Raw genomic sequence first — 18,252 nt, 5'->3', positions numbered from 1 at the left:
CCTAAAATGCACAGTTACACCTCAGATAAACTCTAGTGGTATACAAAAGGTCCATAGTAAAAGAAGGCAGGAGAGTATTCTTTTCATCCTTCCTGTTTTAAAAAATTTGGAACCGTAAAAAACTCTGAAAGCAAACTTTATGTGGTTGCAGAACCTTGAATTCATTAATTTAATTTAACTTTAATTTATTGGCTGCCCAACTCCAATAGTTACTATACAGTTAATTCGTTCATCCCCATTCAGAAATCAGATTTTCAGATGTTTGTCTGATATTTTTGCCATTTTTAAAAATAAAGCAATTTATTCACACCTCATTCAGAACAGATGCTTCTGTATTCATTAGATCCTATAGGTTTTTACATGCCACAATTTATTTATTTGTGTGTGTGTGTATGTAGTGTCAGCTGTATTAACTTCTTTCCTTCATTCTAGTGAACAAGTCCCATTGTAACCCAAGTCAAAATTTCTGTTGCAGTGAGCAATACAATAACATTTGGCAAACAAGTTATAACAACAGATAATTAAGTGGATGCAGTGTGCTTAATTCTATCTCATACTTCTAAATACTGCTAAGTAACATGGCTGATCTAGTTACAGGAATGAGGTTATGCAATGCTGGCACAAGAAAAATACAACTCGCTGATCTAGAGGGATAGATTTGGCACAAGTCCCGTGGGCAAAAAGCCAAGGTTAAGAAATTTCATCCCAGAATGCCCGGGGGTGAAAAACCCCTTTTTCCATTTGACAAAGCATAGTCTCCCTGTCTAGGGCACAAAGCTGCAAAAACAATACCGCTCGTATTAGTTTTGAGAGAAAGAAAGAGAAATCTAACCTGAGGAATCGGGCGTTTTTTTCTTTTTTATAGAATTTGTTCCCTTTGCAGTAAGATATGACTTTTCCTATGGGAAAAACAAGCAAACAGGTCAAGGTTTCATAACATATTTCCTTTGTAAAATGTTGCATTTCCTTGTTCTAAGCACAGATTTTCCATGACTGCCAATCAAAATCGAACTCTGACAGCATCTGGAATTATTTCCCCTTTCTGTCACCATTACCTGAATTTTATAGTTATGCAACATACGTCTTTGAACTGGCTGGGGTTCCCTTAAAGAAGGAATTCAGAGTCCAGTCCTGCTGCTGAACAGTGAGGTCTGTTTATTTCATGGAAAGGTATGTGCTGACTCCCACAAGCTGTTGTGCATGAAAACGTAGTTGAGGATTTTACTCTCTATTCACTATTTGACCATCATAAAAGTGAACATTTTAATCTGAACTTCTCAGTGAAACGTCTGCTAGGTTGAAGGCTATGAATCTACTACTTTCTTTCTGATCTTCAAACCAATAGTGAGACGTGTAAAGTTCTGTTTTTGCTCTGACGGCACACACATTCTCTCTCACACACACAGAATCAGGAATAGATAAGTTAGTGTATATGGGTGTGCACGTGCATGCTGAAAATTCCCACCCCCATAAAAATAAGGAATAAATGAGTTGTGGATTGATGATGTGCATTCTCTTGTTCTCTCTCTGCATGTGAACTGGCTCTCTGCTGACTTAATGGAAAGACTGACCAGTATTATTCCACATGGTCAAGGTTTAATGCTATGTTTAATCACTGAAATGTTTTCTGTATGTTTGATAATTTCTTCTTCTCTTTTTTCAGTTTCTGTTTTTCTTCGTTTTGTATTTTTCTCTCCCTCTGCTTCAGCATATTAAACAACTAACGATTAAAAGCAATAAACAAGCAGCAAACCAATCAAACAAATAAAGATTACTTTGTTCCATAGGATTATTTTTTAATTAGTTGATTTGTCAAGGTTACATCTTCCCTCCTCCTGCCACTGCTAGCTATATAAATTTTAGAACCTATCTCCATTTTCTGATGAAACTAAGGTGAGCAAAATTCTGTGCAAAGCTTAAAATGGCCTACTGAAGTTATAGCAATATAAAAGCATGAAATGACAATGAATTCTGGTGACCTGTAGCAAAATAAAGTAAGCCAGTTAATTTTTTAAACAGTTAATCTAGCAGTCTATCTTAGGGACCTGCAACGAAGACATGGGGATTGTTTCAAAACAATTTAAGACTCTTCGTTCAATTTCCATATTCTTTTGAGACCCTAACTGAGGAGGCATGCCTCTCCAGACATCTCTCCTTCACTTTTTTTAAAAAAAATTAAGGTGAATATATAGTCAGTATGTAATAGAAAGCTATCCTAACAAAACCTAACAAAAAAATTGACACAAATCTTATATCTACAGCAATGGAAATGGTTTTCAACAACTATATGTTGTCTTGCATTCCAGAACTATATAAAGCAGAGACATATGGCTTTTTTCTCAGCTGAGTGCCGTATTTAGCTTTCGATGTGCATGCTGGGAGAGAGAAAATTTCCAAAAAACAGGCAGAGCATAAACAGTGTATATTTTTTCATATTAAAAACTACAATTTGGAAACAACTTCTGAAGAGGCTCCAGGTGGTAATGCCTATGTAGTCCTCAGGTTTTGCAATGCAGTTATAAGCAACCCCAGTCTTTTTCAAAGCAATGTCCATGTCACATCCTAATTATTTCACCCACGCTATCCCCTTCAACAAGGCCCTTTCCACACAGATGTAAGAAGCATGTTTCCAACGCTAACAAAAATGTCTTTACCTTCTCCTTGAGAATGGCCAATATTTTTTATAGTTGGCCAATGAGACAGCACTGAAAATGGCACCAGCTGTCTCCACTCCTGTCTTTTCTTTGCTGCATTTTTTGTGGCATGTTTTAAAAATACCTGACTGGCACCTGTGGATGGTTGCAAGGTGTGATGAGAAGTCTCAGGAATCCAAGGAGTGAATGACGCAGGAGGGTTCTTACTTAGGACAATTATTTTCAATAATTCCACATACGAATTATACCACATGGGAAAGTTCTGGTATTTACTGCGGCCATTTACCCGTTACTAAACTTACAGCTTCTGGTAAGTTCTTCTATCCAGCTATTGTGGAGCTGGTATAACAATAACCAGGACTGGCTTTACATCACCTCCACAATGGCTGCATGATGCTGGAAAAGAATGTACATTGCTACTGGGGAAATGGCATGTACTTTAATCACTATTAGCAGTTAAGTGTCCTTCGGGTCAAATTCAACTCCTGTTGATGTAACAGTTGTTTCCATGTCCATGTTTCTTGGCAACTGTACCAAAGTGATTTAGGGAAGTCTTTCTGAGTGTCCAGTCTAGCCTTCCATACAAGTCCTCATCAGATCTGATCCTGTTTAATTCTCCAAAGTCATCCATCTGCCTGGGCATTTTCACTGATACAGTCAAATAAAATAACTTTCTTTCTTTCTCTTTTTCTATTGTCCCTTTTGACCTGGCACTTAATAGGGGACATTAGGATTTAAAGTTGATCTTTCTTCCAGAGTTTTAGAGTAAGAGGCTATAATAATTTAACATCTAAAATGAAAGAGATTCTCAGAGTTCTCTGAGGCGAATTAACATTCCCGTTACTTAAGAGAAAAGCAGGACTAATCTAAATAATTTTTATACCCATAATTTATTAACATTTAAAGAATGAAGGTGATTTGAAACTAATAAGTAGCTTCTAACTTTAACTGACATTAGAAAGCATCAACAGGCTTTTAAAAAACTGGCAAAATGCTGATGGTGGTTATCAGTAAATTTATGGTACCTATATTGTATCTGGTTTGGGACTACTTCTGTAGTCTTCAGTGCTTTAGTGACATCTAGAGGACACTTTTATGACTATATTGCTCCCAGAAAAGTACACTATTAACTAATGGGGGAAGGGATAGATCATGCCTGGATTAATCCCAGACAGATCTTTCATATGAGCATTCCATTTTGGGCCAGATACTTCTGAGCTAATCATCTCCTATCACTTGTCCTCCCACTATTTTGTTATTTCAGGTATACTGGCCATAATTATGGCTGATAAATTTTAAATATTTATATTTAATATAATAGCAGTTTGGTCTAGTGGTTAAGGCACTGGGCTAGAATCCAGGAGACTGAGAGTTCTAGTTCCGCCTTAGGCATGAAAGCCGGCTGGGTGACCTTGGGCCAGTCACTCTCTCTCAGCCCAACTCACCTCACAGGATTGTTGTTGTGGGGAAAATAGGAGGAGAAAGGAATATTAGCTATGTTCGCCGCCCTGAGTTATTTACAAGAATAATAAAGCAGGATAGTAAATAAATAAATAAATAACTGTACTTTAAGCTAAAATTGCTGACTGGAGCAAAACTAATAAATAATAAAGAATCCAAGATATAAGTGGTATCTTCAACATTTTGTGGGAAAATGCACAAAAGATTAAAAAAGGAAAAGGAAACCACTTAAACTGAAACCCTCTCCTTGAACCTTACAGCATTTTATTTATTTAAGAGTCCCTAAGGATTGAGATAGTAGATATACAATTAACAAGTTTAGTGTGAACAAATGTATACAATAAATAAATAAATGCTAAAGCAAATCAATCTGAAAACAAATTACACAAACGATCAATTAAAAAAACCACTAGGTACAGATATTAAAATAGCAGTAATAAAACTAATTATAAGACCACATTTCAGCATGAATAGAAAATTAAAATTAAAATATTATCCTCAATAAACATGCATAAATCCAGGTTACAAATGTTTCAGATTGTAGCATCCATAGAAATGGTGGTAGGGAACGGTAGGGAATAGGGAAGAAGACCAACTTCCAAGTACTGTAAGTTTAGCTAAGACTGAGCTTTATATAATTATCACGGTGTCTTCCCCACTGAAAGAATGATTAAAACAGCACAACACATGGAAATATTACTTGCAAAGACTTTAATTAGTGATTTCCCACTATAAAAGGGACCACAAATGTGGAATGTGCATAATTATGTCAAAGAGCTATTTAAATCTACAATTTTTTAAAAAAAGATTTCCATAACTGAGTCTAGGCATTCATGTAATGAATGAATCTGTCAAAGAGGCATTATGAGTGTTTCCCATATATAAATTTAAAAAATAATTTTGATTTGAAAAGACATAAGAAAGCTGATTTCAAGAGGTGTCTAAACAGTTTGTGTCCCAATTATTTTCCCCTCCCGCAACATCCCTTCCACAGTGGCCAAGCAGTAAGATAAATCATGGAGGGTCAAAATACCATTGTACAACTCAGTGAGAAGCAGCACATTATTTTTTGAAATGGCTCTAGAATTTCTTCTCAGGGCATATTCATTTAAACTCCTTTTTGCCATCTTTTCAGAGACATGACCAGCCTTTGGGAGTGAAACCATTCTGTTTTAGAAGCTAATTGTTTTAAATAGCTTTTTACATGTAATGATTTTTACAGGGGAGCATGTTCATCAGGAAAAAAAATGTAATGGCATATTTCAAATTATAGATCCAGGATTTATGTGGAGTCTTTGGTGCTCTCTGAGCTTGGTTGTTTGCTTGCAGACATATCATTACCCAACTAGGTAGCAGCATCAGTTCGAGCTAAGAAGGAAACAAAAAGACCAGAACACATCCCCTTCAGCAGCCAACACCCAGATTAACACCAGACAAACAATCAGGGAGAAAACAATACTCCAATCAAGGAACTACCAGGGAGAAACCCACCCCCACCAACACTGGCAGGGCAAGTTGCTGTATATAAACTGGCAAACCTCACACTCACTCGCACTGGTGATATTACCTAGTTGGGTAATGAAACATCTGCAAGCAGACAACCAAGCTCAGAGAGCACCAAGGACTCCACAGTTCAACCCTGAGCTACAGATATTCTCTTCTATTGGAACGATGATTTATGTTTGAATGTTTGAATAGGCAATTTAGGCTTATATCTTACTACCAGCTAACAAACCTAGTGTTATTTTGTTTGACTCTAAAGTGTGTGTGTCTGTCCCATTCTCCATAGAACTGATGTGTCAAGGAAAAAGCTAAGCTAGAATTCATTTTTTCGGAGACTTCGTTTTCTATTACCAAGGGCTGCTTTTCTATTGAGATCCTCATTGCTGTTTCTGAGTACTACCCTTCATGCTAAACCCACCCTTGGATCCTTCAGACTAGAGCTCACATTCTCTCAGAGCTCCCATCTTCCACAACTAGCATGCCCAGTGACCAGAAAAGAGGTCATTTGTGGAGATCCAAAGCTGGGAGAGGTTGTTGCACAAAATATTTGCTTTCAATTACCACTTTCTCTCAGGTATCCAGATCTGGCAATTGTGAAGCAGGTTGCCTTCAAAGGGGAACTAGTGTTATGCCAGGCTGAACAGGGTCTCCTTTTTGTAAGGCCTTTGGCTGTTCCTTCTAGAGCATAATATTTGCCTGAATTCTTGTGAGGGCAAAGTGTTCTCAAAGCAGCAAAGACAGAAAAGCTACCTTCAATTTTCATGCCATTTTCTTTCCCATCTACCTGATGGTTGGACACGATTACTTGAAGAAATATATGCTGGAAAATGCAGGAGTTAGACATGAAGGCAGCTTTAGGCATAAATTATCATACCTTTAGTAGCAATTGGAGATTCAGTCCAAAATTAACCCGGGGATTTTATGAACGCCTGACTTCTTTTTTAAAGAGCCATTTGAATCACCTCTTTGTGCATCAAGTCTAATCTGGCAATGTTGTAATACTCAACTTCCTTTTTTTTTTTTTGATTCACCTACTGAAACCCTTTGATTTTCTTCCTTCTGCCAGAAGCTCTACAATTAATGTTTTTATGAAGATTCCTTGGGCTTTTGTCCATCATTATCCCATCGGATTGAATCAAGCACCAAAATGAACTGTTCTATGACTTCGGCTCAACTGCATTTATTAGACTGTGTGTGTGCATGTGTGTATGTGTATTTGCAACAACTATATTGTCTGCAATGAGGGATCTTCCTCAAAATGACTTCAGAGACTTACTGGAATCAGATATCCAGCTTTTACAGTATATCAATTCCATTAATAACTACATTAAAAACCATAACTACTAACCATATTAACTATGGTTATTTGATTTGAGTAATGATTTCAGGCTGTTCAACATGTAACTCTCAAACAATCTAATACCATGGTCGCTGATAATGCAGGTACTTCTATGAAACAAACATGTCTTCCCAGTTATCAAGCCACATGCAATCATACTAAAGCATCATTATCTTGAGACATGAATTGTGTAAGAGTTGCTAAGTTCCAATGTCCCTCTTTCTGGTACTTCTACATTTATTCTTCTGTGTTTGGTAGCCCTCAAATTTGCTCTTATTTATATTGACAGAAACTCAGGGGTAATATCCATTAAGTATGATGACAGGGTCACAAGATTTAATAGGGCCTTTTAAGAGGCTTATAGAATGTCCCTGATTGTCTGGTATGTATTAACATTATGGAAACAAAATCAGCCTTGTTACTATTGTATATAGGGACATTGCGGCACTATACCACAAGGTAAGCAAAAAACAGCAAAAGGCATTGCAAAAGTATCCCAGATTGCATGCATTGTGCTTGGATAAGCACAATATTATGTTTGGATACTGTGCAAGTATTGTGCTTGGATAAGACTAAACATGTTTAGTCCTTTCATCTCTTACATAGTCAATGCTCATTTTTAAATTCAGAATCAATAGACCATCCTTGTTGAGAATTGCTATGGCATTAACAGCTGGGGTATACACATATGCATGTTTTTTTCATTCACTGAATTTATTTCCCATCTGGGAATTGAAGGCAATGTAGATGAGAAGGGACAGAATCTCACTTCATTTTATCACCATAACAACCTTGTACGTTAGACTGAGCTAAAAGAGAGTGACTGGGCCATGGTCATCTACTGAGGGCCATGGTAAAATGGAGATGTGAACCTGGGTTTCCCCAGCCCAAGTATAACATCTCATACTACATTGGCTCTCCACTACAATACACTATGTTTGATTGCAGTAAGAGGCCTACCATTTGGCAGAATGAGTCAGCTACCTCAGGAAGCAAATTCTGCAGGATAGGGCATGATTACAACAAGTTGTTGGAAATCACAGCTGTATGTGCAGCACAAAGCTTACCCGCTGTTCCTGAAGCAACTTAGTTATGATCAGGTGCAGTAGAGGTTGTCTGAAGTATAATTCAACTTTCAGTCTGATCAACTTCTATGCAGGGAATGCTCTGTGTGCCTTTGCCTTAGGTAGCAAAAGCAAAACATTTTGGGCTGCTGCTATTTGACTTGTAACTCAGTGGTGATACCACTGAAAACAATTGCCCATTGAAATACAATGCATGTTCTGTTTTGGGGGTATTGGATCCATGATAACTCATTCACACATGCAAAATAGGATATGATTTAACATGCAGTCCTGTATCTACTTACCTAGAAGCTGTCCTGAATTCAACTGAAATGTCAATCCAAAATGACTGGAGAGATAGAAGCTTTACTTAAAGTTCCTTAAAGAACCTTTCTGAAGTTCCTCTACCAACCTTATTATGACTTTAGGTCAGAAATCACCAACACAGAGCAACTAGGCACCTCCCTTTTCATCCAGACAGCATGTTCTTGGCCCTCAAAATAATTAAAAATTAATTCATAATGTCTTTTGAAATGGCTGACATAATTTTCTTATCTCAGGATGGCTTGAAAAGTTTCCCCTGTAAGCCCTTCAAGGTAGACCAGATCAGGAAACAGACTTCATGGGAAGACTAGAACTCTACTTTATTGATAGTGGTGATATAATCTTGCAAGTTTGTCCATCTCTTCCCTTCCCTCCCTCTTATACCCCAGGGAGTCAGGGAGGGAGCTAATCTGAGTCTCTTTGTGACACTCTCCTACCTCCCTGGACTTAATGCTCATTTCTTCCGCACTTGGTGTTTCCCTAACAGCCTCTGGATTCCTTCTCAAAGGTCATCTAACTTGCTCTCTACCCCTCCCACCCTCACTTAGACCCTCAATTAAGGTTAAAGGGTCCTAGGAGAGAACATTTGTAGTGGTAGACAAAGTACAACTGGCACTGACACTGAAAATATTTTGATAGCATGTTAAAGCAATCCTTTATTTGCCCAGACACTTTAAATAGAGAGGTTGTTAAGCTATTTTATTGTCTTGCATTATTCTTGTCTTTAAATTGTATGTTTATTATGTACCACTCTGGAATCCCAGTGGGTGATGAATGATCTAGAAAAAATTGAAGAAATGTTAGGTTATTGAAAGTGTCAACCTTGAACGGATATTGAACAATCACTTTTAACTTGAGCACTGACCAAGAAAGAAAGAAAAGAAAGAACAAGTCTATAAGTCTTTCTCCAGCCTCACCGCATCCAACAGAAGATGCAATTCTACCAAAATCTAAACCTCACCCAAATTAGCTTTAATCCTGTTTTAAAAACTGTGTCCATGATTTTATTGTAAACCGCCCAGAGTCCCCTTTTTGGGAGAGATGGGCGGTGATAGAAATCTGAAAAATAAATAAATAAATAAATAAATAAATAAAACGATTTGTCTTTTTGGTTTAAAGGTTTCAAGGGTGCTTTTGTTTGTTTGTTTCGAATCACTGAGTAATCCCTCTGAATATACTGTAGGCACAAGAACATAAGTACTATTGAAATGAGACAGGTCTCTAACTGCAATCCAGTTTGGAGCATGCTCCAAATGTTCAGTAGTTTCGTTGGGAAACCCTGGCTTTTCCTCCCTGTGGAGTGGTTGATGAGATTCTAATTGCCAATTGTACTCTGAACAATAGTAAATACCAGGCCTTAGCTTGACAGACAGTCTCTGCAAAAGAAGCAGACAAGCCCAGCTGGGAAGCATTACAGTGAGAAACTTTCACTTCTTATTTAAGAAGTGAATTATAACCTGGTTTTGCTTAACATTACACAGATGCATGTTTAGTAAATCCAGCTGTGGTTTATTGGATGGAGCCAATGATTTTTTTTTCCTTTTTGAGAATAGCTAAATTGGCCCTGGATTCTATTAAAATGCATTTTTATTGCCTACATTAAGCTTTAATTGTGTTTCATGTTCACACAGACCTTTTCCTTTTATATGGACAACCAGAGTGATTAACAATAACATGCCAGAACAAATGCAATAATATTCCAAACTACAAATCAAACAATAAGAAAAAATACCCAACAGCACTGCTGTATTAGTCTATCCTCCATGCTGATAGGAATTTTTTTTTTTTACATATTGATAATGTATCTTTTATTTCAAGAAAAAAGAAGCAGCATATGTTTGGAACCAGTATCTAGATATAATAACAGAGTGGATGAAGACCAATCACTTGAAATATATGAAGCTCAATAAGTGATTCATCTGCTTGGATGAATAGTTGGAGCTGGTAGCACTCTTCCTATAGAAAACATCAACAACTAGTGACCCCCTAACTCCAACTCCCACCCATCCTAGCCAGTATGGCCAGTATCATAAAAGATGAGTGTTATCCTGCAGTAAGATTTATATAATTTGAAAGAAGTTCTGCACGAGTTTTCATACCAGAAAACCAGGAGGAGGCAACTATGACCAACCCTAGAGTATCCCATTCCATTTCATTGAATAATGTTGGGCCAGCCATTTAGAGAAACCATTTATCTTGTGCTCGCTTATACTTTTGCACATTTGGAAATGAACTGGAAATGAACCAGTCTGGTTCCTCAGAAATGACTTAGAATGGCATGCCATAGCACGAAGAGCATTGGCCTACAGCTAGTGACTGGAAAGCACTGAAATAATCCACCACAGCTGAAGAAAACTGGAAACTTTGAATTTTCCAGTGGGGAATTCAGCACAGACTGTAATGTCCAACAACAGTGCTGGTTCGCGTTGTTCAATATTCCCAAAATCTGTCTAGATGCTGGGATAAATTAAATTTTGCTCCAACCCTGCAAAAGTTCACCTGAGGTTTAAGCACTACTCAAATTTAGGAGGACTGTCTGGGCTTGGATGACTTACACTTTGAACCCTTAGCACTTTGGTATCTCTTCTGCCACAGCTTTGGGCCTGGTTCTGCAGAGATAGAAAGCATCCTGGTTTCCCTGGAAAACTATCATAAAAAATTGCTCAGTTCTCTCAACAACATCCAAATCATAACTGTATTATCCTTGCTTGGATCTTCATAATTTGAGAGGACATTTTGTCCTTGATATTTGCCAATCTTGGCAAAAAGGGGGCCAGGAGAACTGGCTGAGGATGTGAGTCTTCGACATCTGCAAAGATAGAAGCTTATTTTGCCTTGAATTTACTGCTTCAAGATGTGGTATTAGTACATCGTTATTTTGTTACTTTTTTGGAACTAAAAAGTAATGTAAATGTTTTTGAAAGCATTTGCATTAAAGTTCTTAATGTCTTACTCCAAGTTTAAAAGAAAGCTGATATTTATCTAGAGAAATCCATGTCATGATTTTAAAAAATTATATTCTACAGTATCTCTGCTTTCCACCACAAGTATAAACCGTTGGGTCAAACATAATTATATATAAATGGCTCTGATTAAGAGTGGTACAGGGCAGAGTAATGCTAAATCAGGCTGGGGAGAATTTAGTTAAATTCTACTGGCCCCACCAGCTGTTGGTCTTAAGAAATCTAGACTGACACTACAAGAAGATAAATACATTTATATGGAAGAACAGAATGTCCATAAACTAAATGCATAATTTGGCTAGCTTAACATAAACATCACCTGTTAACTTAGCTTATCATGGTCTTGTTATGATTCAAAAGGACAAGAACAGCCTAAACCCAAAGGTCTCAGTCATACTGTAGCCGTGCAAAAACAAGTTGAAGTCGTTTTGTAAGGAGTATGGAGGGGGGATACATCTTTGGATCTGTGCATCATTCAAAGAAATGCATAAACGAGAAATGCATAGACAACCTTCTTACACAGTTCCACAGACTGCATCATATGATGCACATTCAACATATATCCGTGCTTCACTGCAGCTTCCCAATAGTCTTCTCAGAAAAGTTAGAAAGACTAGGAATCCTACTTTCTCCTCCCAATGACTCCACTTAAAATGGGTGGTTTCCTGTACCAGGAGAAGTATGTCCAAATAGGTCACTGGATGGTGGGGGTGAATATGATTCAAATTCTTTTCCCCTCCCTCTCAATAAAGTGGAGGATTTAGCTTTCTGTTTGCTAGCTGGAAGGCTGAACAGAAGTTGGTGTCAGAAACAAGGCTCTCGCTCTCTCTCTCGCTCTGTGTGTGTGTGTGTGTGTGTGAGACAGAGAGAGAGAGAATGATAGTATGGAAGAAACTTGGGAAACAAAATACTAATGGAGAGGATAAACAAATGGCTGTAGTAGAGGCTAGCTAGTGATTAGAAAATAAGCACACTCACATCTCCAACACTCCCAAGTATGCCTTTAATCACATCTACAACAGATCACTTTAAAAGGCCTTCAGGGTAACAGGTGAAGAGGTGCTACAGATTTCTACTTTTATAGGTTGTGGTTGGATAGTGTTGGAATAAGGGGAAAATACTACATATGTGTAAAACCTACCATTCCAGAAATGGATTGTCTGAAGAACCTGGTCTAACTCTCCTCCAGATATGTTGATCTAACCAGTCAACTTTTCCAAAAATTATTCTTTCAAACTGACAGTGTTTTGTGGGGTTCTAGGGTTATCAGGCCTATTTGGGGCCTGGACCAAAACACTACAAGCCTCTTCGGCTTTGGAAGATTAACTTCTAGAAAACTCCTGTGTATCAAGACACCCGGAAATAGCTGGATTGGCATTGACTGGGGACAAAATAAAATGCAAGATTCCATTCCCAGGAAGATAGAGTTTGCATATATCTAGGAAATACTACTGTGATACTGAAACAGCTAGTAGTGTCCTAAGGTTGTCTCATTCGTGGGCTGGAGAAAGGACAAATGCAACATCATGGAGTCAAGGGGTTTTGTCAAGGCACAATTGTGTATGATTAAGTGTAGGTAGCCTAAGTCATGACTGAGGTAATTTGGAGGCAATGGATATATTTAAAATGGAGGGAGGGAAGGCAAAAGAAATGGAGAGTGGGAGAGACCAACCATTCAGCTGACCGGGAGGACCAAACTATATATGTAACTGAGGCTGGTGGTAAAAATATGCACACATATCACAAAATGTGCTCAACTATCACCCTAGCCTAATGATCATGGGAAGAGACAGGTCTTTATGCTCTACAGAAGGCCAATAGGATTGGTATCTCCAAACCTATTAAGTGTGAATTTCCTATATGTTACAGGTTGCTAATATAGTGTCCTTGGGTGCCAAGCTGCTTGAGGTATCTGTGGTGGGTTCTGTGGATCCCCCAAATTAACTAAAATGCTTTTTAAAAATGATTAAAATCTTATAAAATCTGCCAAATCCAACAGATCATTGGTATTCTTCCATGAGATCTTGTCTGATTTCAGGTGAGAATGTGCTGTCATGAGATTACTACAGTCTTACAAGATTTCAAACCATTTGCAGGGGGAAAAAAAAAGGATATCCACACCATTTTGTGAGAATGTGCAACAATGCCTATTGTCCATAAAAGTTATACAACACTCCCATATTTGTTTTTTTCCAATTAGGGATCAGAGGTTTACTCATATACCTTGGAGAAAAAGAAGAAAGAGAGAAGGTGCTGTAGTTTGACCCAAATACTACAAGGAATCTTTTGCAGGTTGGTATAGTTGTATTCAGCTTCCATTTGAGATTAACTAGCGTAGCTTTGTGTCAGATTTAGCTCTGCATTCATCTGCATTTGGACATGTGGCAAACTATAAATAATCTAAATTATGATGAAGTTTTTGATCTGTACAAGATTACTCCAAAGGTTCAAATTCAAGGTTTCTTTAGATTAATTTTTATCACGATAATCTATAGATAAATTAAACTATGGTTCAGTAGTGCAACTGAATCAACCCAATATTCTAGTCTAATAAAAATATATTGTTATTAGTATGGAGTGTCATTTTTCTTTTACAAAGCATATAACTTATAAACAAATCGAAAATACAAGAAACTGGAAAAGGAAATTGACAGTTTTGTTGATTACAAGCACTTAATAAAATATAATACATAATGGCTCAATTATTTCATTTTTAAATGTTACTGCTGTCTTTTATTTGCTTGTCTGTTTTAATAATCTGACATAAAACCTGGAGTGAGATAATTTACATTTTTTCCGATTTAGAGAAAAAGTTCTATACAGTGATTTTCCAAAAGCTTGAGAAGTAATGTTTGGTTAGTACTAGACTAATTACACTACACTGAATTTTAGAACAGTTTTGTCACCAAAGACAATGGGAAAAGGATTTCTTCTTTAATTATGGTTTCTAGAAAGAACAAACTGTTAACTGAATATTTAGATGCATGTGCCATTAATAGCTTGTTTGTACTATTAACTCTGCTTCTAATTTTATGCACTTTTAAACTGTAACATCAGATTATTTCCTACAGTTAACAAGAAAGCAATGTTCACCAGATACAAAGGAGAAGATACAATAGGCTCCTAGCAGCACTATAACCCTGGACTTACCTTTTCATTCCATTTGTTGAACAATGCTTCCTTTTTGCCTGAAAACATCTGCATTCTGAAACAATTTTCTGATTTATCTTTTTTCAAATTGCCACCAACTCTTAGGATAAGGAGCTTCTTTCCTGTATATTCGATCAGTGAGTGTAGATGTCTTTAATTCCTCTCCTAAAGAACTAACAAGTTGCTGAACCTCCAGGATCACTTGTTCAGCTCCTTCTAATCTTTGTTTATGTTGCTCAGCATTCTTGGTCATTTCAGAGAGCTTCTTGTTAATGTCTGTGCATAATAGCTTCATAGCAGAGCTCATTGACTTTTCTGATGTGACAGCAGGTGGTCTCTTGCCACAGTTCCTTCAAGAGTTCAATATTCCTTTCCATAGAACAGATTTCCTATGAAACACCATCTAATTTCTGCAGAACATTGTCTTGCATGGTCAGCAATACACATATTTTCTGATCCAAGGAAGCCACCTTCAGGTCTAACACACATCTATTTTCAGGAGAGTAGAAACTTGTGTTTGATAAAGAGAGTATAGGGGAGGGTCCCTCTTCATGAGACATGCTGATTCTGTAAAGTGTTAGGATCAAAAATCTTGGCCAAGGAATCTGCTACTGATGAAGGTGACTTCTTTTTGCTGGAGGTAGCCATTATATCTATTTACATCAATGCACAGAAGCTAAATGAAGAGACATGCCTTCAGAAGCTTTCTAAAGGACAGACACCTAATCTATTAGATCAAACTCAATCTATTAAAAGAGGATGCCATAACTTGGAGAGATAACCTGAATAGTTAGGAAAAACACCTTTCTTTTTTTAATATTCCTAAGAAAATATCATGATGGTCCAGACAGACATTTGCCAAGCATCCTAGTCTAATACACTTGCAGTCAGTGACCATCAGTTCTTAGGGAAGTCAGAAGAACTATTTCCACTTGTGGAATCTGACTTCATAAAGGCTGTAAGACATCTGAGAAGCAAGGGACATTTTAGCAACTGTTTATGACCGGTACGAGTCTAGTATCCAACTGTATCAGTGATATGAACCAAATGAGCACCCCTAAAGGGGAAGCTAAATTTGGGTGCTTGACATTTTTACAGCTTAATAGTAATTGTTTAAAGTGCCAGCTGCTTTACAAAAAATTCTTGGCACGCAGAGAATTTATTTCAAAGCATGTCGCAACACAAATAGTTCCTAAAATTTAGAAGCTATTTGCATATAAGCAGAATTAGAGATCCCTTTCTCCACACACTGCTATTTATTCTTTTACTTATTTTATATCCTGCCTGCTTAAGGCATCTAACAAAACAGGAACTGTACAATGGAATTGTATCAAATCAATAGGACCTGGTTGTGACAAATATCTTAATGAGTAAATAACAGTCATAATAACTTATCAGAAAAACTGATAGCTGATTTTTGGTCTTTCTTCTGCAATATGCAGCTGATATTCTTGTATATCAGTTTACAAAATGTATGTATGTCCTATAGATATAAAAACTCAGAAATTATATGACTAGGCTCTAATCCAAAACACTGAGTCCCTTGAAGTATATACAATGCTCTTATGTGACCCAACTTCTCTACTGATTAGAAGGAGAGTCATCTGATATCGAATTGAATGGTAAAGTTATTATATGCATACATTTCTTATTATGGATACTGGAATTTATACACATATACCTTCAGCTGTGTGAATCATTAAACGTAGAAGATAATTAGCTTATAAGTAGACAACCCGTGACCCATTGGGTCATCGTTTCAGAAATATTTCCTTACTCAAACAGAGAAACAGAATAATTACGGGTGGATTGCTATTGGTTTGGTTTGAAAATTAAAGAAGAAAACATCAGTTTATTAAAGAAGAAAGATACATAGCAAGAAAAATATAGATGCTTTTTGTTTAACAAAGGACACTTTGATGGCATCATTTCTGGTTGATCGGTCAAGTGGAAAGAAAAGTATGTATTGAAAGCTGTCATAGGAGAAATGGGACTCTGAAATTATTTACAAACTACCTCCTCATTCTTCAGCAAAGGATCGTTACCTTGTCGTGGTGCTGGAGCTTGAGCACCTCAATGATCCCATGAGCTAAACCGTGAAGGGCCACCCAAGACGGGAAGGTCATGACAGAGAGGTCAGACTAAATGCGATCCCTGGGGAAGGTAATGGCAACCCACCTCAGTATTCTTGCCGTGAAAACTAAATGGATCAGTACAACCAGAGATATGTCGGTATACCATCGGAAGATGAGACCCCCAGGTCGGAAGATGGTCAAAATGATACTGGGGAGCAACAGAGGATGAGTTCAACTAGCCCCAGACATGATGACGCAGCTAGCTCAAAGCCGAAAGGACGGCTAGCGGCTGACGGTGCTGGTGGTGAACGGCGAATCCGATGTTCTAAGGATCAACACGCCATTGGAACCTGGAATGTAAGATCTATGAGCCAGGGCAAATTGGATGTGGTTATTGGTGAGATGTCAAGATTAAAGATAGACATCTTGGGCGTCAGTGAACTGAAATGGACTGGAATGGGCCACTTCACATCAAATGACCACCAGATCTACTACTGTGGACAAGAGGACCACAGAAGAAATGGAGTAGCCTTCATAATTAATAGTCAAGTGGCTAAAGCAGTGCTTGGATACAACCCAAAAAACGACAGAATGATCTCAATTCGAATTCAGGGCAAGCCATCTAACATCACAGTGATCCAAATATACGCCCCAACCACAAATGCTGAAGAAGCTGAAGTAGAGCAGTTCTATGAGGATCTGCAGCACCTACTGGACAACACGCCTAAAAGAGATGTTATTTTCATCACAGGAGACTGGAATGCTAAGGTGGGCAGTCAAATGACACCTCGAATTACAGGTAAGTATGGCCTGGGAGAACAAAACGAAGCAGGACACAGGCTGATAGAATTTTGCCAAGACAATTCACTCTGCATAACAAACACTCTCTTCCAACAACCTAAGAGACGGCTTTATACATGGACTTCACCAGATGGACAACACCGAAATCAGATTGATTACATCCTTTGCAGCCAAAGGTGGCAGACATCTGTACAGTCGGTAAAAACAAGGCCTGGAGCTGACTGTAGTTCAGATCACGAACTTCTTCTTGCACAATTTAGGATCAGACTAAAGAGATTAGGGAAGACCCACAGATCAGCTAGATATGAGCTCACTAATATTCCTAAGGAATATGCAGTGGAGGTGAAGAATAGATTTAAGGGACTGGACTTAGTAGATAGGGTCCCGGAAGAACTCTGGACAGAAGTTGGCAGCATAGTTCAGGAGGCGGCAACAAAATACATCCCAAAGAAAGAGAAAACCAAGAAGGCAAAATGGCTGTCTGCTGAGACACTAGAAGTAGCCCAAGAAAGAAGGAAAGCAAAAGGCAACAGTGATAGGGGGAGATATGCCCAATTAAATGCAAAATTCCAGAGGTTAGCCAGAAGAGATAAGGAATTATTTTTAAACAAGCAATGCGCGGAAGTGGAAGAAGACAATAGAATAGGAAGGACAAGAGACCTCTTCCAGAAAATTAGAAACATTGGAGGTAAATTCCAGGCAAAAATGGGTATGATCAAAAACAAAGATGGCAAGGACCTAACAGAAGAAGAAGAGATCAAGAAAAGGTGGCAAGAATATACAGAAAACCTGTATAGGAAGGATAACAATATCGGGGATAGCTTTGACGGTGTGGTCGGTGAGCTAGAGCCAGACATCCTGAAGAGTGAGGTTGAGTGGGCCTTAAGAAGCATTGCTAATAACAAGGCAACAGGAGAC

At 37.9% G+C, this 18,252-nt stretch overlaps 1 protein-coding gene across 1 annotated transcript in view; it reads right to left on the bottom strand.

The window, feature by feature from the left end:
* Positions 1-15,106, bottom strand: part of MYLK4 (myosin light chain kinase family member 4) — a 32,608-nt gene extending 17,502 nt beyond the window's left edge. The window contains 5 exon segments of the mRNA XM_063299940.1: positions 833-899; positions 14,459-14,567; positions 14,569-14,811; positions 14,813-15,016; positions 15,018-15,106. Of these exon segments, the coding sequence (XP_063156010.1) occupies positions 833-899; positions 14,459-14,567; positions 14,569-14,811; positions 14,813-15,016; positions 15,018-15,106 (712 nt within the window).
* Between the last annotated feature and the right edge of the window lie 3,146 nt (positions 15,107-18,252).

This window comes from Candoia aspera, chromosome 3 (assembly GCF_035149785.1).
Source record: "Candoia aspera isolate rCanAsp1 chromosome 3, rCanAsp1.hap2, whole genome shotgun sequence".
In the NCBI taxonomy this organism is placed as follows: domain Eukaryota; kingdom Metazoa; phylum Chordata; class Lepidosauria; order Squamata; family Boidae; genus Candoia; species Candoia aspera.
The sequence above is the reverse complement of the archived record's forward strand: the minus strand, read 5'-3'. Positions and strand labels throughout refer to the sequence as shown.